The 20,254-nt window shown below is 50.0% G+C and overlaps 1 protein-coding gene across 1 annotated transcript in view; it reads right to left on the reverse strand.

The window, feature by feature from the left end:
* Positions 1–332: 332 nt before the first annotated feature.
* Positions 333–20,254, reverse strand: part of ARHGAP45 (Rho GTPase activating protein 45) — a 44,593-nt gene continuing 24,671 nt past the window's right edge. The window contains exons 10-22 of the mRNA XM_056844580.1: positions 19,239–19,319; positions 17,694–17,873; positions 15,685–15,822; positions 14,146–14,333; positions 12,224–12,372; positions 8,958–9,121; positions 7,308–7,496; positions 5,800–5,937; positions 4,196–4,431; positions 2,526–2,766; positions 1,287–1,377; positions 567–628; positions 333–521 (exon numbers count right to left, since the gene is read on the reverse strand). Coding sequence (XP_056700558.1) covers positions 333–521; positions 567–628; positions 1,287–1,377; positions 2,526–2,766; positions 4,196–4,431; positions 5,800–5,937; positions 7,308–7,496; positions 8,958–9,121; positions 12,224–12,372; positions 14,146–14,333; positions 15,685–15,822; positions 17,694–17,873; positions 19,239–19,319 — 2,046 coding nt within the window. The remainder of the gene's footprint in view (positions 522–566; positions 629–1,286; positions 1,378–2,525; positions 2,767–4,195; positions 4,432–5,799; positions 5,938–7,307; positions 7,497–8,957; positions 9,122–12,223; positions 12,373–14,145; positions 14,334–15,684; positions 15,823–17,693; positions 17,874–19,238; positions 19,320–20,254) is intronic.

Below are 20,254 nucleotides of genomic sequence, written 5' to 3' on the forward strand. Positions count from 1 at the left end.
ATACTGCCTCGCTCTTATAAGACGGCATTCTCCATTTAATAACGTTGATGTTATTTTAAAAATTAAGCCGCGCTGTCTCACGTCTGTGCAGTTTATCCAATGTAGCTTTTCTCTTGGTCGGGGTGTGGGGGAATGTTTTAAAATGGGTTGGAAGGAATGCCTTATCGGCACAGGACCAGGAAGAGAAAAATCGGTTCTCTCCCATGCTGCCCAGGCCTCCCCAGCGCAATCCTCAATTTTGTAGCCCAGCAAAGCCCCGTGTTTCCCGGCCACCCAAAGCAAGCATCAGCAGTGGGAGAGGGCTTCCTGACCGGCCTGCTCTGTAGTCCAGGCTACCCTTCCCCGTTCTCCACCTCCGTCCCTCTATGGAAGACCGCGTCGTCTTCTGGATCCTGAGGGTCCTCCTCCTGTCTTGGGCGCGGGACGACCTCTGAATCCGATTGACCGACGCTGGACGTTCTGGGCAGGGCCTCTTCCTCGCCGGCCCCGGCCTGGGACGGCGTTTCCTCGTCGCTGCTGGTCTCGCTGCCTTGGGCGGCTAAGCCCATCGCCCGTCCCCTCTCAGCGTCGGCCTCCGCGGCGTCCTCCTGGTCGGAGTCTGAATCGATGTACTGCTCCACGCTGGGTTCTGCAGGAGGAAACAGGTGTCCGCATGAGTGCAGTCTACTATAGGGTTGCCAACTTCCAGGTACTAGCTGGAGATCTCCTGCTATTACAACTGACCTCCAGCCGATAGAGATCAGTTCGCCTGGAGAAAATGGCCGCTTGGGCAATTGGACTCTATGGCATTGAAGTCCCTCCCCAAACCCCGCCCTCCTCAGGCTCCACCCCAAAAATCTCCAGGTATTTTCCAACACGGAGATGGCAACCCTATGCCATGCCCATCTAAACCATCCCAGGTTTGGGCAGCCTTTGTTTTGACTATGCTATTGATATCTGTATTGAACTTAGGGTTGCCAACCTCCAGGGGGTAGCTGGAGATCTCCTGCTATTACAACTGATCTTCAGGCGACAGAGATCAGTTCACCTGGAGGAAAACGGCCACTTTGGAAGAGGGACATTGAAGTCCCTCCCCTCCCCAAATCCCACCCTCCTCAGGCTCCACCCCCACAATCTCCAGGTATTTCTCAACCCAGAGCTGGCAACCCTTATCGACAGCAAAAAAATGGGCAGAATCCGGAGATGGAAATGACGATCAGCCCTGTGCAAAGAAGGAAAACCTCCCTCCTCTGTGGGCCCAGCGCATCTCCCCAGCCCACCTTCAGGAACCCAAGACCCTGTCTCACCTCTGTAGGAGTCGCTGTCGGCATTTTCGGTCTGTTCAACGGTCTCCGCAAGATACGGGATGCTCCCGGGCGGCTGATCGCAGGCGTCTTCCTACAAACGGGAATCAAGTTGAGCGGTTACGCTTGCCAAGGAGAAAGCCGTCAGTTCAGAAGAGTTGGTTTTTATACCCTGCTTTTCTCTACCGGCTCAAACTGGCTTACAATCACCTTCCCCTCCCAACAACAGGCACCTTGTGAGGTAGGTGGGGCTGAGAGAGTTCAGAGAGAACTGTGACGAGCCCAAGGTAACCCACCAGGCTTCATGTGGAGGGGTGAGGAATAGGGTTGCCAGCTCCAGGTTGGGAAATACCTGGCGATTTCTGGGGCGGAGCCTGAGGAGGGTGGGGTTTGGGGAGGGATTTCAATGTCATAGAGTCCAATTGCCAAAACGGCCATTTTCTCCCGGGGAACTGATCTCTGTCGCCTGGAGATCAGTTGTAATAGTGGGAGATCTCCGGCCACCACCTGGAGGTTTCAAAAGTAATACAGCATACTTGCTCAACTCTTATTCCAATAAAAAAATAAATAAAATATTTTCAAACCACAATCTTTGTCTGTTATTTGTCAATAAGTTCAAAGCACAACAGTGTTCACATTACACTTCCAATCATATATACTTATAGATGAAACAAAGCAAAACAAAACACAAGGAAAAACCTTTTTGGTTATTATGTTATTTTTCAATGAAACCACAACACAGCAGTGTTAATGTCACACTTCCAATATCATATACATGTAAATCAAATCAACAAAATATAATCCAAATATTCCAGTCTGTTACATGTATATGATATTGGAAGTGTGACATTAACACTGCTGTGTTGTGGTTTTGCTTTGTTTCATCTATAAGTATATATGATTGGAAGTGTAATGTGAACACTGTTGTGCTTTGAACTTATTGACAAAAAGCAGACAAAGATTGTGGTCTGAAAAGATTTATTTATTTATTTTTTGGAATAAATGTTGAGCAAGTGTGCTGTATTACTTTTGAAATAACTGTACCACCTGGAGGTTGGCAACCCTAGTGGGGAAACAAACCCAGTTCTCCAGATTAGAGTCCGCCGCTCATGTGGAGGAGTGGGGAATCGAACCCGATTTCTCCAGATTAGAGTCCGCCGCTCTTAACCACTACACCACTCTGGCTCCCCATCCAAGAGGTTCCTTCAGTGACCACCAGATCTCCTTCGAAGGGTCGCTCACCTGGCCATGGGCCGTCCCCTCCTCCTCCTCCAGCTCCTCTTCCGGAAATGCGCCGTCCTCTTCAAAGATGGCCGAATAGAAGACAATGAAGGCCTCGACGACGCGCGCCTGGTGGGGGTAGTCGACCAGGGACGAGAGAGAGATGGTGGCCTCCGTGGGGCGGGGGCGCATTAGCGTGGGGCCGAAGACAATGCCCAGGTTGCCGGAGGTCATCTTATTGTCATGTTCGACCTCCACAATCCTACAAAAGTACACAGAACATAAGGAAAGCCCTGCTGGATCGGACCCAGGCCCATCAAGTCCAGCAGTCTGTTCACACAGTGGCCAACCAGGTGCCTCTAGGAATCCCACAAACAAGATGGCTGCAGCAGCATTTTCCTGCCTGGGTTCCACAGCACCTAATGTAACAAGCATGCTCCTGTGATCCTGGAGAGAATAGGGATGCATCAAGACTAGTATTCATTTTGACTAGTAGTCATGGATATCCTTCTCCTCCATAAGAACATTCAGGGCGGAAGGCCTTTGATCAGCGGAGGCTGTTTCGCCTGCAGCAGCCATTCCCAGCCATAGTTACGCCTCCCTTATTAACAGCCAGGTTAGACTACTGTGACACATGGAATGGTGGGGCTGCCCTTGAAGACTATTCCGGAAGAAGAAGCGCTGGAAGAGACTCTTCACCGGGACACACCCCAACAGACATAGAAAAACCAATGGCGCTTCACTTCTGCTGGCTTCCCTTTTGTTTCTGGGCTCAAAGCAAGGAGCAGAGTTGACCTTTAAAGCCCTAAATGGTTTTAGTGCTCTCTCTTCCGAATGGGACAAACCTGGCAACACTGCCCCTGAAACTTGGGGAAGTGAGGAGTACCCAGAATTGGTGTCAGTAGTGGGATAGGACTTCCTTTTAGATCAAGGGTGAGTTTGCTGAAACACTTTGAGGTCTTTCTTTTGGGGGATCTGATGCAGGCTAGCAGGATGGGCCTGGGTCTGATCCAGCAGGGCTTTCCTTGGGCGAATACGCACGGTCGTTTTAGCCTCCTTTATTCCCTGTTTCAGCCAGGATTCAGCCAGGATCGAACGCACGTTTGGCGAAACGCATGCGTTTGATCCCGGCTGAATCCTGGCTGAAACAGGGAATAAAGGAGGCTAAAACGACCGTGCGTATTCGCCCAAGGAAAGCCCTGCTGGATCAGACCCAGGCCCATCAAGCCCAGCAGTCTGTTCACGCAACGGCCAACCAGGTGCCTCTAGGAAGCCCACATGCAAGTTCTCCAGATTTAGAGTCCACCGCTCATCGGAGGAGTGGGGAATCGAACCCGGTTCTCCAGATTAGAGTCTGCCGCTCTTAACCACTACACCACGCTGACAGACCCTGGTCTAAAAGGGCATGGGTACTGAGTTTCCGTTTGAAGGCCAGGATCGGGCAATGGGACCCCAGCAGGCAACTGCAGCTCTGCATCTAGGGTTGCCAACCTCCAGGTGGCAGTTGGGTTTCTCCTGCTATTACAACTGATCTCCAGGCACCACGGATCAGTTCCCCAGGATAAAATGGCCCCTTTGGAAGGTGGACATTGAAGTCCTTCCCCTCCCCAAACCCCGCCCTCCTCAGGCTCCACCCCCAAAATCTCCAGGTATTTCCCACCCTGGAGCTGTCAACCCTGTCTGCATCTCACCTGCTCAGGTGCTGGACGATGTACTTCAGAGTGGCCAGGTTCTCCCGGGGGAGATGGCACAGGAGTTCCTTCAGCTTCGTCACCAGGGTAACCACCGCCTGGTCCGTCTCAGCCCCTTTGTCCACCAGCTCGACCACGTTCTTCGCGGCCTTGCCCTCGGCCCCGCCCTGCAGGCTCTCCTTGGCTGCGCCCATGAGGCTGTTGTACGTGCGGAAGGGCAGGATGGGCTCCGGGAGCTGACGGAAACAAGGGGAAACGGCCGTGGGTTCCGGTGCTTGGCCGGGAAGAACGCCTGTCTGAGCTCAGCTGGCCCACAAAACTGCCCGATACTGGACCAGACCACTATGCGACTGAAGGCGAGCGGCACCAACCATTTTGTGGCTGGCTCAAAAAGATTGGGGATCCCTGTGATAGAGGCTTTCTGCCTCTAAGCCAGGAGGCCCCGTTCAGGTATCATAGCCAGCAATAGACCTGCTCTCCATAGATATCTCTAACATCCTACGCCATCTTGGTGGCCCTGACAGGGCAGAAAAGTGGGATGTAAATTGTGCAAAGGAAATAGTGGAGACTTGAAACGGCTACTGCTGAAAGTTAAAAGAGAAAGCGCCAAAGCAGCTCTGCAGCAGAACGCCAAGAAGACAAAAGTAATGACCACAGGAGAATTACACAACTTTAAGGCTGACAATGAGGAAACTGAAATTGTTGAAGACTCTCTATTCCTTGGCTCCATCCTCAACCAAAAGGGAGACTGCAGCCAAGAAATCGGAAGGAGGTTGAGACTGGGAAGGGCAGCCACGAAGGAGCTAGAAAAGATTCTTGAGTGTAAGGATATGATGCTGGCCACCAAGATTAAGTTAATTGATGCCATCGTATTCCCTATTACTATGCATGGATGTCAAAGCTGGACAATGAAGAAAGCTGATAGGAAGAAAGTAGATTCCTTTGAAATGTGGTGTTGGAGGAGAGGGTTACCGATATTGTGGACCGCCAAAAAAACAGCTCAGTGGGTTATAGATCGAACCAAGCCTGAACTGACCCTAGAAGCTAAAATGAATAAACTGAGGCTGTCGTATTTTGGTCACATTATGAGAAGACAAGAGTCACTGGAAAAGACAGTTATGCTAGGAAAAGTTGAGGGCAGCAGGAAAAGAGGAAGACCCAACAAGAGATGGATTGACTCTATAAAGGAAGCCACGGCCCTCAAATTGCAAGATCTGAGCAAGGCTGTCAAAGATAGGACATTTTGGAGGACTTTGATTCATAGGGTCGCAGTGAGTCGGAAGCAACTTGACAGCACTTAACACACACACACACAGAGAAAATAAAATAAAATCGTCCAAGCCAGTAATTATTGTTACATCTTCTGGCAGTGAGTCCCACAGATCAACTCCCCATTGTGTATAAGATGACTTAACTAGCACACGATGGACATCTAGCCTAAGATGTCTCTTTGCATTTGTCTCCCCACCAGTATGGATTCTACCTGCCTTGACTGAGTTATTCTGAACACAAATCCCCCCCCCCCCTTTACAATTCCTGGCAGGGGAGATGCTCCAAACCCATTTCCTAGCTGGAGAGGGCCGATCCGTTCTCGCCCTCCTCACCTGTCGCAGGTAGAGCTTCAGAACGTTGCTGATGTCGTGCGGGGAAGCCTGGGAGAGCTCCACCAGCTCCTTCCCATTCTCAAAGGCTTGGCACAGTTTCTCCACTCGAGTTTTGACGCCATTGACACGGTAGATGCCCTACAGGAGACGAAGGGACCCGAGGAGGAGGAGAAGAAAAGTTGGGTTTTATATGTCAACTTTCTCAGAATCAAACCGGCTTACAATCACCTTCCCTTCCCCTCCCCTCAACAAACACCCTGTGAGGTAGGTGGGGCTGAGAGAGCTGTGACTGGCCCAAGGTCACCCAGCTGGCTTCATGCAGAGGAGCGGGGAAACCAACCCAGTTCACCAGATTAGCCTCCGCCACTCACGTGGAGGAGTGGGGAATCCAACCCGGTTCTTCAGATCAGAGTCCACTGCTCCAAACCACCGCTCTTAACCACTACACCATGCTGGAGAGAGAAAAGCTCATAAATTTCAAAAAGGCATTCATTTTTCAGCTTATCTGGGGTGTTCTGTAGGGGTTATGTTCCCCTGAAGGATCAAGCATATCGCTTGTGTGTATGTGTGTGGGGGAATGCTACCAGGCACCAAACTCACCTTGGAGAAGCAGGAAGGATGCTCAGAAGGCCTTTGATCAGCGGAGGCTGTTTCGCCTGCAGCAGCCATTCCCAGCCATAGTTACGCCTCCCTTATTAATAGCCAAGTTAGACTACTGTGACACATGGAATGGTGGGGCTGCCCTTGAAGACTATTCCGTAAGAAGAAGCGCTGGAAGAGACTCTTTACCGGGACACACCCCAACAGACATAGAAAAACCAATGGCGCTTCACTTCTGCTGGCTTCCCTTTTGTTTCTGGGCTCAATGCAAGGAGCAGAGTTGATCTTTAAAGCCCTAAATGGTTTTAGCGCTCTCTCTTCCGAATGGGACAAACCTGGCAACACTGCCCCTGAAACTTGGGGAAGTGAGGAGTACCCAGAATTGGGGTCAGTAGTGGGATAGGACTTCCTTTTAGATCAAGGGTGAGTTTGCTGAAACACTTTGAGGTCATTCTTTTGGGGGATCTGATGCAGGCTAGCAGGATCTGCAGACCAGAAAGAATCCCTCTTTGCCTCCAGTTTATGCTGTGCTTGTATTCTTGTGAATGGCACATCTGCTACCAAAAATGTCTACTATGCTCTCTCATCCGAAGGAAACAAAACCCTGTAATGCTGCCCCTGAAGGTCTCCACTGCCTGGGAAAGTGAGAAGCCTGGAATAATAATTATAAGACAGTGAAAGATAGAGGCCATTTATGCAGGGGTATTTAGCTTAATTCATCACAAGGTACTCCTGGAATTTCTTGGGTGGGGGAGCCCTCATGCATATGATGCTTGAGAATTCAGATCAGAAAACTGTGCAGCAAACCAAACACAAACTTCCCCTGCATAAATGACCGGAGTGTGTAAAATCAGAGACTCCCACAAGATGCAGCTAGAACTCCCACAGCCACATTGCTGAGACCTCACCTTTGTTTTCAGCGCCCGCTTCTCGATCTCACAGATGCATTTCTTGACGATAAAAGGGACGCCATCGGAGCTGGAGCGAGAAGCCTGCAGAAAGTCCTGGCCAAAGAGCTGCAGCTTGCCTTGGAGTTTCTTGTGCCCGCACTGGATGGCCAGCGACTCCAGGCATTTCTTATGGCAGGATAAACAGCACTAGGAAACGACGCAGAGAAACGAGAAGTGAGGAAGAGTGCGCGACTCCCGGGGATACCCACCAGGTGGTGCTGCGGAATCGATGAGCAATTTTTTCAACACCTGGCCATACCGGCAAACAGCAGAGGCAGGTAAAGATATCTCAGGGACAAGATCTCATTGCGTCTCTGCCTGCACTTAGAAATAAAGTGTTCAGCCTTTTAAGAACATACGAACATAAGAAAGGTTCTGCTGGATCAGACCAAGTCCAGCAGTCTGTTCACACAGCGGCCCAACCAGATGCCTCCAGGAAACCCACAAACAAGACGGCTGCTGCTGCAGCATCCTGCCTGTGTTCCACAGCACCCAATATAATAGATGTGCTCCTCTGATCCTGGAGAGAACAGGGATGCACCATGGCTAGTGTTCATTTTGACTAGTAGCCATGGACAGCCCTCTCCTCCATGAACATGTCTGCTCCCCTCTTAAAGCCTTCCAAGTTGGCAGCCAACACCACATCCTGGGGCAGGGAGTTCCACAATTTAACTATGTATTGTGTGAAGAAATACTTTCTTTTGGATGATAATACCCTGAGAAAAGTTGCTGACAAAAATCTTTCCTTCAGAGGTTGGAAAGAGAAGATGATCTTGTCTGGCAGAGAGTGGACGAGGGCCCTTTGAGGAGGGCAGGTGTATTTCCTGGCACCTTGGACGGAGGGCTGTTCCATTTGCAACGTCAGATCTCTGATGGGGGTGGCTCAACCAAGGAATGACTTCAAGGAGGGTTCAGTCCTCCATGCCCTTCTGCATAGGTCTTATTTTGCTTTATTATTTATTGAGATATTTATACCCCACTTTTCTCCCCAATTTGGGGGGCGGAGTAGGAGTAGGAGTTGGTTTTTAAATGCCGACTTTCTCTACTGCTTAAGGAAGAACCAAACCGGCTTACAATCACCTTCCCCCTCCCCACAACAGATACCCTGTGAGGTAGGTGGGGCTGAGAGAGTGTGACTAGCCCAAGGTCACCCAACTGGCTTCGTGTGGAGGAGTGGGGAAACAAATCCAGTTCACCAGATTAGCCTTCGCCACTCATGTAGAGGAGTGGGGGATCGAACCCGGTTCTCCAGATCAGAGTCCACAGCTCCAAGCCACCGCTCTTAACCACTACTCCACGCTGGCTCTCCAAAGCGCCTTACAACACTGTTCCCTCTCCTCTACTACAACAACCATGCAAGGTAGGATAGGCTGGGACCAGCCCAAGCTTCCACAGTAGAGTGGGGATTCAAAATTGGCTCTTCCAAATCCTAACCTCACACTCTAACCACCACAGAAAGCTGCTGCTCTGAGGGTCATGTGGATGGGTGCTGGGTTAAAAAGGAAGCTGGGCTTGGAGGGGCTGCTGGTCCGATCCAGAATGGGCTGCTCTTACGTTCTTACGGCAGTCACCCGCGTCTGTTCCCTGCGGCCGCAATTTCTTTCCTACCTCTTCGCATTCTGCTCCCTGGAAATAGACATAGCTGTTGCATTCCCGGCACTTGGCAGGGGTCCGCAGTTTCCGCAGCCGGTGGGTCCGGGCAGCTTTGGATAAACCGACGTTTCGGAAGGGGCCGGTGGGCGATGTGATTTCTGGGGCTGCAACCGCGAGTCCTGGCAGGGAGAGACAGAAAAGCCACAAAGACCAGTTTCTCATCATTTATTTATTTGGTTCATTTATGTCCCACCTTTCTCCCTAACAGGGCTTTTGTCGTTCTCCTGTCCTCCGTTTCATCCTCACAACAACCCTGTGAGGTAGCTTAGGCTGAGAGGGTGTGGCAGGCCTAAGGTTCCATGGCAGAGTGGAGATTCGAACCTGGGTCTCCCAGTTTTTAGTTTGACACCCTAACTACTACATCACACTGGCTCTCAATAAACCAGCTTGCCATTATAGGAGGGGCGTTTTGAGTTGCAGGGTTGGCACAGCGGAGAGCGTGTTATTCCAGTGCTACTCCATTGGGATTTGTTGCCAAAAACACAGGTGGGAACAGATGGAGGTAGCAGAACCTACAAACAAGCAAAGTGTTGGAGCAAGACCAGAAGATCTGCCCAAGTCTGGTTTAAGCATTTCTGCATCCCTCCACTTTACAACTACTAACACACACTGCTTCCATGTCGTTTTAAGATCAGGAGTTCATCCTTATACCATGCACCGTCAAGTAATGGGGGCCCGCTAGGATGAAAACCAACAGGGTCTTGAAAAGATCACGATGGGTAGCCGTGTTAGTCTGTCACTAGCAGTAGAAAAGAAAGGAGTCCAGTAGTACCTTAAAGACTTACACAATTTCTGGCAGGGTATGAGCTTGCGTGAGCCACAGCTCACAGGTATTTGAAGGAGTGACCTGTGGCTCACGAAAAGCTCATACCCTGCCAGAAAGTCTTTAAGGTGCTACAGGACTCCTACTCTTTTCTACGGCTTGGGTCCTGAATGCTGCGCATTGTAATGCAAATGTTCTGCCACTAGGTGCCACTGTCGTCCTTCGTAATCTCTGCACATGCTGAAGCAAACAGCGGCCACCTTCCCTTCCATTCACATGGTCACGCTACACCTGATCAGGTCCATTTTCCATACTTCTTGGCCGTGTCTAACCTTTCAGGTCCCGACAGCCCTACTCCATGGCTGGGCATCCCCAGGGCTACTGAACACCTTCCTGCCCCCCCCCTCCCTCCCTTCTGGCATTAGCACACGCTCTGTGCCAATGAAGGCAAATGGTGGTTTCTCTCTTGGCCGCGGAATCGTGTTTTGTTGGAAGAAGAGAGTTTTTGGGGGATGCTCAAGGAAAAGCCCTGCATCAATTTGAATCAGGAAAGATCAAGGGGTCCCGCCCATTCGTGACCCCCGCCTTCAGGACCCAAGGTCTTGAAATATACCCCATAGATGCTGGAATTTTGTTGAGTCTCCGCGGGAAGGCCGTTCCATAGTAATCAGCCACCTGTTGAGGTACAACCTGTCTAATGAGCTTCAAGCTCGTGTTTAAGAACTGAGAGGCAGGGGTGGAAGAGACCTGGGTTTCCAACCCTCTTCAGCCACTGTTTTGAGATATTTGGACTAGAAGAAGAAGAAGAGTTGGTTTTTATATACTGACTTTCTCTACCACTTAAGGGAGAATCAAACCGGCTTACAATCGCCTTCCCTTCCCGCCCCCCACAACAGACACCCTGTGAGATAGGTGGGGCTGGGAGAGCTCTAAGAGAGCTGTGACTAGGCTTCACCCAGCTGGCTTCATGTGTAGGAGTGGGAAGCAAATCCAGTTCCCCAGATTCACCTCCGCCGCTCAAGTGGAGGAGTGGAGAATCGAACCCGGTTCTCTACATCAGAGACCACCGCTCCAAACCACCGCTCTTAACCACTACACCACGCTGGCTTTTAAAAATAAAAATGACAATGCAGAGCATAAAGAAGTTCAAAACTAATGCTAGGCTAGACCACCCATAAAAGCAATGGAAGATGTCCCACAGTCCTTAATTGGGGGGCCAGAGGGGAACCCCAGAAGGCAGAGTCAAGCCCCGAGGGACAAGATGCGGGTCGGCTACCTGAGCTCGTGGCCTGGGCCTTCGAGTTGCTTTTGGTCTCGGTGATGGACGTTGGCCAGGACTTGTGCACCTGATGACCCCGCCCACCTGAGGAGCCAATCAGAGGACAGGTTTAGCGGCCACGTGGCTGGACTGGATGCCGTCGGCTGTGGCTGTGTGGCGGAGCAGAATTCGAACCCAGGCCTTCCTGGGCAGGATTCTGATGCAGGATTCTGATGCACAGATATAGAATTTGGCATGTGGATTTAGGTCTCTTTTTTTCCTGTAAAGCTTTTTTTATATATTTTTTTTGCTCCGCTGGACAGAGGATTTAAGCTGGAAAATGCCATTCGGCAAGATTAAAAAATCTGAACCAATGTATCTCCCAGTGGCTTTTGGGGCTCGGCCTGAGCAGTTACCCCATCTTGAGCATCGAACTTACACCTAGATTCAGACCCTCCAGAGGAGGGCAACAAAGATGGTGAGGGGTCTGGAGACCAAGTCCGATGAGGAAAGGTTGAAGGAGCTGGGTATGTTTAGCCTGAAGAGCAGAAGACTGAGAGGGGATATGATAACCATCTTCAAGAACTCGAAGGGCTGTCATAGAGAGGAGGGTGCCGAGTTGTTTTCTATTTCCCCAGAAGGTCGGACCAGAACCAACGGGTTGACATTAAATCAAAAGAGTTTCCATCTAGACATTATGAAGAATTTTCTAACAGAGCGGTTCCTCAGTGGAACAGGCTTCCTTGGGAGGTGGTGAGCTCTCCTTCCCTGGAGGTTTTGAAGCAGAGGCTAGATGTCCATCTGTCAGCAATGCTGGTTCTATGACCTTTGGCAGATGATGAGAGGGAGGGCACCTTGCCATCTTCTGGTCACTAGGTGTGGGGGGGAGGTAGTTGTGAATTTCCTGCATTGTGCAGGGGGTTGGACTAGATGACCCTGGTGGTCCCTTCCAACTTTATGATTCTATGATTCTCTCTTTATTCCCCCTTCCCCAAATGTACTATGCAAGCATAATGACATTTGCGACAGACACAGCTGAAGGGGGGGAGGGGGGGAGAAGGGTCGATTTGGTGAACTGCAAAGAAGTTCTGTGCAGTTGTGTGCAGTTCCGGAGGCCTCACTTCAAAAAGGACGTGGCAGCCGGCCCTGAATAACAAAAAAATACACCTCCGTACACAGTTGTTGCTGGCAACGGCTCACCTCGTCGCTCCACCGTGGCTGACCCGCTCTGCAGGGCTGCCGTCGGGGCCCCTTCGGAGGCGGCCTCTTTTTCGGGTGTATCGGAGCCAGCAGACACTGCAAGTTCACTGGTGCTGGCGCTGCCTTTTCGCGCTCGGGGCAGCGGAGACCTGGAGGACAGGAAGCGACATGGAAGATTGGCAGAGGCCGCGGAAAGGCTGTGGTGTCTAAATGCCCCACCCCACTTCTCCACTGGTGAAGGCCACAGATGTCCAAGCCGGTGAATCTGTCCACATGGGGGAAGGGAAACATTATTCAGTAGAGAGGTAATGTGGTGTAGTGGTTATAGTCTTGTACTAGGATCCAGGCAATCCGGGTTCAAATGCCTGCTCCACCACGGAAGCTCCCTGGGTGACCTTGGCCTGGTCACTCTCAGCCTGACCTACTCCACAGGGTCATTGTGAGGAAAACATAGAATCATAGAGTTGGAAGGGACCACCAGGGTCATCTAGTCCAGCCCCCTGCAGAATGCAGTGAATTCACAACTACCTCCCCCCCCCCACACACACACCCAGCGACCCCTACTCCATACCCAAAAGATGGCCAAGGTCCCCTCCCCTCTTCATCTGCTGTAGGTCATAGAATCAGCGTTGCAGACAGATGGCCATCTAGCCTCTGCTTAAAAACCTCCAGGGAAGGAGAGCTCACCACCTCCCGAGGAAGCCTGCTCCACTGAGGAACCGCTCTGTTAGAAAATTCTTCCTAATGTCTAGACGGAAACTCTTTTGATTTAATTTCAGCCCATTGGTTCTGGTCCGACCTTCTGGAGAAACAGAAAACGACTTGGCACCCTCCTCTATATGACAGCCCTTCAAGTACTTGAAGATGGTTGCCATATCCCAGTCATCTCCTCTCCAGGCTAAACACACCCAGCTCCTTCAACCTTTCCTCATATGACTTGGTCTCCAGACCCCTCACCATCTTGGTTGCCCTCCTCTGGACACATTCCAGCTTGTCTACGTCCTTCTTAAATTGTGGTGCCCAAAACTGAACACAGTACTCTAGGTGAGGTCTAACCAGAGCAGAGTAAAGCAATACCATCACTTCACGTGATCTGGACACTGTACTTCTGTTGATACAGCATAAGATCGCATTTCCCTTTACAGGAGAACCACGTCTACAGCCCTTAGCTCCTTAGAGCAAGAGTGGAATAAAAATTTGCTAGATTCTGGTCTACCCCATTTCTAAAAGGATAACACAGAGCTGGGGAAAGTGCCTCAAAACTATCAAAGGTGATTTTCGTGGAATTTGAACTCGGATCTCCTCCAGCCCTTCAGTATTACTCTCAGACTTTATGGATCTTTTTCTGAAAACGACAGTCATGCAAGCAATGACTTCTCCGAATCCCATTATCCCCCTTCCTCCAAGGGAGCACTGTATGGTTCCCCCCCCCGGCCTCCATTTTCTCCTCACAACAGCCCTGTGAAGTAGGTTAGGCTGAGAGAAACAGTGTAACGGCTCGGCGGGGATTTGAACACAGGTTTCCTTGGTCCTTTTTCCAGCCTTTAATACCACCACCACCAAGAAGAAGAGTTGGTTTTTACATGCTGACTTTCTCCACCGCTTAAGGAAGAATCAAACCGGCTTACAATCACCTTCATTTCCCCTCCCCACAACAGACACCCTGTAAGGTAGGTGAGGCTGAAAGAGTGTGACTAGCCCAAGGTCACCCAGCTGGCTTCATGCGGAGGAGCGGGGAAGCCAACCCGGTTCACCAGATTAGCGTCCGCCGCTCCAACCCACCGCTCTTAGTCACTACACCATGCTGGCAGAGTTCCCAAGCTTGGGAGTTCGAAACCCAGTTGCGGATTACTGCAAACCACGCTGGGTGGACGCTGCATTTGACCGCTGCGCGCGAGCTCAGACCGGGGCTTGAAACTTACCCGTTGTGTGCCGTGTAGGGCTCAAAATTGTACAGGGTCTCCGGCTCGTCCTCCCTGTGCAGCCGCTTGGCCCGGGAGGCGTACTGCTGCCCGGGGTCGTAGAGTTTGCTGCTCTCACACAAGGTCTGGAAGTGGACGGGCAGGGGGGCCGTCTGCATGTGCATGCAGTGGTAGAAGGCGACGGTGGCCTGGAATCCAGAAGCGGGGAAAGGACAGTGAGAGGAGGAAGCAGAAGCTTTTAGAGCAGGGTGACCTTGGCCCGGTCATTATAGAATCATAGAACCATAGAGTTGGAAAGGGACCACCAGGGTCATCTAGTCCAACCCCCTGCACAATGAAGGAATTCACAACTACCTCCCCACCCCCACACCCCCAGTGACCCCTACTCCATGCCTAGAAGATGGCCAAGGTGCCCTCCCTCGCATGGTCTGCCTAAGGTCATAGAATCAGCATTGCTGACAGATGGCCAACTAGCCTCTGCTTCAAAACCTCCGGGGAAGGAGAGCTCACCACTTCCCAAGGAAGCCTGTTCCACTGAGGAACCGCTCTGTTAGAAAGTTCTTCCTAATGTCTAGATGGGAACTCTTTTGGTTTAATTTCAACCCGTTGGTTCTGGTCCGACCTTCTGGGGAAACAGAAAACAACTCGGCACCATCCTCTATATGACAGCCCTTCAAGTACTTGAAAATGGTCACTGTCGGGCTTCTCGCAAGATGTGCTTTTAGATCTTCAGAAAACTGAAGCCTTCTCCAAAATTAAAAAGTGCATTAAAGAGCGCGATTATAACAGCACTACTTTTCGTGCTCACCGCGTTTGTTCATCTCAGTTTTTCAGACTACCACCACCACGCCATTTTCCCTTCTCGTCTTTCTAGAGCCTTCTGTTTAGCTAGACTGAATGCTAACCCCTCTGTGGTTATGCAAGGCAGAATTCTGAATATACCAGACCTGGACAGGACCTGTCCTTGCTCTTCTGGCTCTATGGATTCATTAGCTCGTGCCCTCTTGGAATGCCTCTTTTATGAGGAACTTAGATCACGTTATATCTCTCCCCTTTTAACATATAAATCTAATGCCTCTATGTCTGACATAATGCCTTTTTTATTAAATGACAAGGATCCCAAGGTTACATTGTCCGTGGCAAGATTTATTTCAGTCCTTATATCCCTCAAACATTAGATTTAAAACCACCCTGCTCAAGATCAATGGACCAAGGAGCTTCTAAGGCACTGGTTCCCAACCAGGGGTCCATGGACCCCCAGGGGTCCACGAGAACTAAATTATGGTCCGCGAAACAAAGCTATAAACCCATAATAAATTAATATTTTCAATTAAAAGTTCTCTATTATAAAATATATATATTCAAATATAATTCTAAGTTTAATGTTTAACTAACAGTTATGATTAAAGTTTATTTTCAAATTCCCGGAATTTTTATTTTGAACCTTGGGGTCCCTGCACTGAACAAAAAAGTCCTAGTGGTCCCTGGTCAAAAAAAGGTTGGGAACCACTGTTCTAAGGGATAAAGGAAAGGACTCACCAATTTGATGATTTGGTCGCTCTGCTTAACCACCTCGTGGATCTGCCGAAGGGAGTTCACCTTGGTGTCTTCCAACTCTTGCTTCTGGGTATTGGCGTCCGCAATGCAAGTCCGATACGTCGCCATGGCCTCGTCCACCTAGAATCAGCAGGAAGTTAGAAGGGTTGAAAGGCAGACGCAGGCTGCGAGGGAGCAGACGCACCCGGCACATTGGCTGGGGGCAGCGTCGCGGCGATTCCCATGCAGGCCTCGGCTGAGAACGGGAGAACGCTTCACCTGCAAAAGGCACATGAAGCTGCCTTATACTGAGTCAGACCGTTGGTCCATCCAGATCAATATTGTCTACTCAGACTGGCAGCTGCTATCCAAGGTCTCAGGCGGAGGCCTTTCACATCACCTACAACCTGGTCCTTTTTGACTAAGGATGTTGGGGATTGAGAGCCAGCGTGGTGTGGTGGTTTAGAGGGGCGGATTCTAATCTGGAGAACCGTGTTCGATTCCCCACTTCTCCCCATGAGCAGTGGACTCTAATCTGGAGAACCGGGTTTGATTCCCTGCTCCTCAACATCTGGAGAACCGGGTTTGATTCTCCGCTCGTCTGCATGAGGGTTGGATTATAATCTGGAGATCTGGATTTGATTCCCCGATCCTCCACATGAGCAGCAGTCTTTAATCTGGAGAACCGTGTTCGATTCCCCACTTCTCCCCATGAGCAGTGGACTCTAATCTGGAGAACCGGGTTTGATTCCCTGCTCCTCAACATCTGGAGAACAGGGTTTGATTCTCTGCTCGTCTGCATGAGGGTTGGATTATAATCTGGAGATCTGGATTTGATTCCCCGATCCTCCACATGAGCAGCAGTCTCTAATCTGGAGAACCGTGTTCGATTCCCCGCTGCTCCACATGAGCGGCTGACTCTAATCTGGTGAACCGGATTGGTTTCCCCACACCTCCACATGAAGCCTGCTGGGTGACCTTGGGCTAGTCACAGTTTTCTCCTAACTCTCTCGGCCCCACCTACCTCACAAGGTGTCTGTTGTGGGGAGGGGAAGGTGACTGTAAGCTGCTTTGAGACTCCTTAAAGGTAGAGAAAAACAGGGTATAAAAAACCAACTCTTCTTCTTGTTCCCTGCCAGTGGGCGGGGGGGTGCGGAGACCGGGCAATCGTAGCTTGAGCCATTTGTTGCCCCAGTACTAACCCCGGGAACCCCAAACAAGGTTTCTGCCCTCAGTTCCAGTTAGATGAAAGTTTTCAAACTCTGATTCAACTTGTCCTGCCTACCTGTTTCTCCCGGCTACCTCTGCCAGGGTTACCAACCTGCAGGCGGGGCCTGGAGATATCCCGAAATTATGACTGGTCTTCAGACAACAGAGCTCAGTTCCCCTGGAGAAAAGGGCTCCTTTGGAGGGCATATTAAACTTTTCCCACTCGGGACCCCTTTTTGCCCGAGAAATCTTTATGCCACACCAGGTATATAGGTATGTAAAAAAGGTAAAGGTAAAGGTCCCCTGTGCAAGCACCGGGTCATTCCTGTCCCATGGGGTGATGTCACATCCCAATGTTTCCTAGGCAGACTTTTGTTTACGGGGTGGTTTGCCAGTTCCTTCCCCAGTCGTCTTCCCTTTACCCCCAGCAAGCTGGGTACTCATTTTACCGACCTCGGAAGGATGGAAGGCGGAGTCAACCTTGAGCCGGCTACCTGAAACCGACTTCCGTCGGGATCGAACTCAGGTCGTGAGCAGAGCTTGGACTGCAGTACTGCAGCTTACCACTCTGCGCCACGGGGCTCTTTATATAGGTATGTATATATTAGTAAATGTTTGATTTGTATACCTAATTTATATTGCCAAATTTTTTGCGACCCCCCCCCCATTCAGTTACGCAACCCCAGTTTAGGAAGCTTTGCTCTAGGTCACGGTACCCTGCCGAGTGCCCTCCCCAGGCTCCGCCCCCAAACCTCCAGGAATTTCCCAGCCTGGAGCTGGCAACCCTACAGTCTCCTGCCCACCTTGTTCTTGGCTTCGTCCTCAAGACGCCGCCTCTTGTCCAAGGCCTTCGCGGTCGCCGTGTTGCTCGCTGCTTGCTCATCTTCTTTGGCTTTGACCGTCCCGGACCTGGCCTTCTCGTGTTCCTCCGAGCGCTGGTTGTATATCTGCTTGGCTTTGCGCAGGTTGCTCTCGGCTTCTTGCTGCAGGGGGACACGGAAGCGGCCCTCACTGACCGGCAAGTGACGGCCACTGTTTCCCCCTCCCGCTGCCATCCAGGGCAGCAGTTCTTACAACTCTGATGCCTCCTGGGCGGCTCATTGTGGCTGTTGCTTGACTTTTAACATACTGAAATATAGTCTGAAAAGACATACAACTGATTCCCACAAAGGAAATATTCTTCCTATATAACTACTGGACATATTGGACTTACATCTGAATGGACTTGAGAGGTTTCCAAGTCCTGAATATGTTGGATTGAGATATATTACTTACCTGTATCTTGTTGTATTATATTGTATATATTTATTGTATATATTTTTGCACTTTATTCACTTATAAAATTAAGCATTGCATATATTGTTTCTGTGCTGTTTTGGTTCTCCGATCTTATGTTTCAGCTGCCCTGCAGGAAGTCTTCTTTCCCCAGTTCTCAGGAAGCGGCCTTTGGCATTTGCCCTCCCTCTGCACCGTGGCCTGCTTCGCAGGGCTGTTGTAAGAACAGCTCGGAAGACATACTTCAGTATGAGCACTCTTTGCTATAGTGTGCTGAGCTGGTTGCCCCTTCCCAATTCCTCAGCCTCCTCCTTCCATCCTAGGGTTGCCAACCTCCAGGGAGATTTCTTTGATGTTGTATATGTGCAACTTTCTAGTTGTTCTTTTGTTGCTTTGTAACCCATGTTGCTTAGCTTTGTTTGCGACTTTAAGTTTCTTATAGTTGCAATATATTTACAGTCTCTTGACTGCATGTTACTACCTGTTTTGCTTATTTTTTGTAGCCTACTACGGTTGTGTTTGGTTGCAATATCCGTTACAGTATTGGTGAGTTGTTTATCTAGCCTCCAGGGAGTAGCTGGCAATCTCCTGCTTTTACAACTGATCTCCAGCTGACAGAGATGAGTTCACCTGAAGAAAACGGCCCCTTTGGCAATCGGACTCTATGGCACTGAAGTCCCTCCCCTCCCTGCCCTCCTCAGGCTGTGCCCCCAAAACCTCCCGCCGGTGGCAAAGAGGGACCTGGCAACCTAATCGCCAAACTCCAGGAGGTGCCTGGAGATCTCCCAGAATTACAACTGATCTCCGGACGAATAAGGTCAGTTCCCCAGGAGGAAATGGCTGATTTAGAGGATGGGCTCCATAGAATTACATTACATAGTATTCGCCTTTACATACATACATACATCACATAGTATGTACATTACATAGTATATACATACATACATTACATAGTATTAGCCTTTCCCTGGCTCTACCCCCGAATCTTCCAGAATTTCCTATGCCGGAGCTGGCAACCCTACAACTCACACCCCAACACTCCTGCAAGTCAACGGAGGGCCGGGGTTTCCTACCAGCTTCCTTTCCGCTCGGTGCCACTGTTCCTTGATCTCTTTCCGTCGCTTTTCATGTTCGAGACGTCTTATGGTCAGTGGCTTGGGGGTGGGGGGGGGGCAGGGAAGAGGAGAAACGAAAATAAGAAACAGGAAAAATGGAAATTATGTTATCCATATGTCAAGGTTCAACAATAGGAATAAGCGGTAGATGGGGTAGAAAAACAGGCTCTAATTGATCATAGTCATTACTGGGTTATGAAGCTTTTATTAACTTTACAGTTGGAAGGTCATTCTGATTGTATAGCCATAAAATATGTACGACAATGCCGTTAGTTTTATTTTCCTTTATTTGTAAGGTTAAAATTCTCTCTTCAAGCTGGAAGGTTATTTTGATTGCATAAGCATGCAAAACAAGTACGATAATGTAATGTGTTCGATTCTCTTTTCCCTGTGTCTGTATTGTCAAATCCTTTCCTTCCCCTTTTTCGTCCTCTGTGTTTTTCCTTCCCATGAAAAAAGAAAAAGAAAAGGAAATAAGAAACAGGGCGGTATTTCCAACAACCCTGTAAGGTGGGTCAGATATTGCAGAAGTGGCTCAAAGACCACCCCGATGTCTTCCTTCATGCGACTCTCTCTCTCTCTTTGAATCTGCCCCAACCATGTATAAACTAGAGGCCGCCTTTGGGATTCTGACGCAAGGTATGATCAAACCAATGGCTGCCGCAGAAGGCGGAGCCAATCACAAAATGGTTGCCGCAGGAGGCGGAGCCAACCACACAATGTCAGAGAGCGAGGTCATGCGTAACTCTAATCGTAACTCTTCGAAATTTCAGTAGAAGCCCTGCTTATCAGGATGCCTTTTAAAACGAACCTATTGGTCGTTTATGCATGAGAGTTTTAATTGGGGTTCGTTGCTCGCTGGACCCATGCTTTCCTGTTGGGAACCCCTGCACCAGCAGTCTCCAAGCTCAAATCAAGTCCCCCGCCCTTTTAAACGCTGCTTTGTGATTGGCTTACTTTGTAGAGCTTACTGT

This window comes from Euleptes europaea, chromosome 2 (assembly GCF_029931775.1).
Source record: "Euleptes europaea isolate rEulEur1 chromosome 2, rEulEur1.hap1, whole genome shotgun sequence".
Taxonomy (NCBI): Eukaryota; Metazoa; Chordata; class Lepidosauria; order Squamata; family Sphaerodactylidae; genus Euleptes; species Euleptes europaea.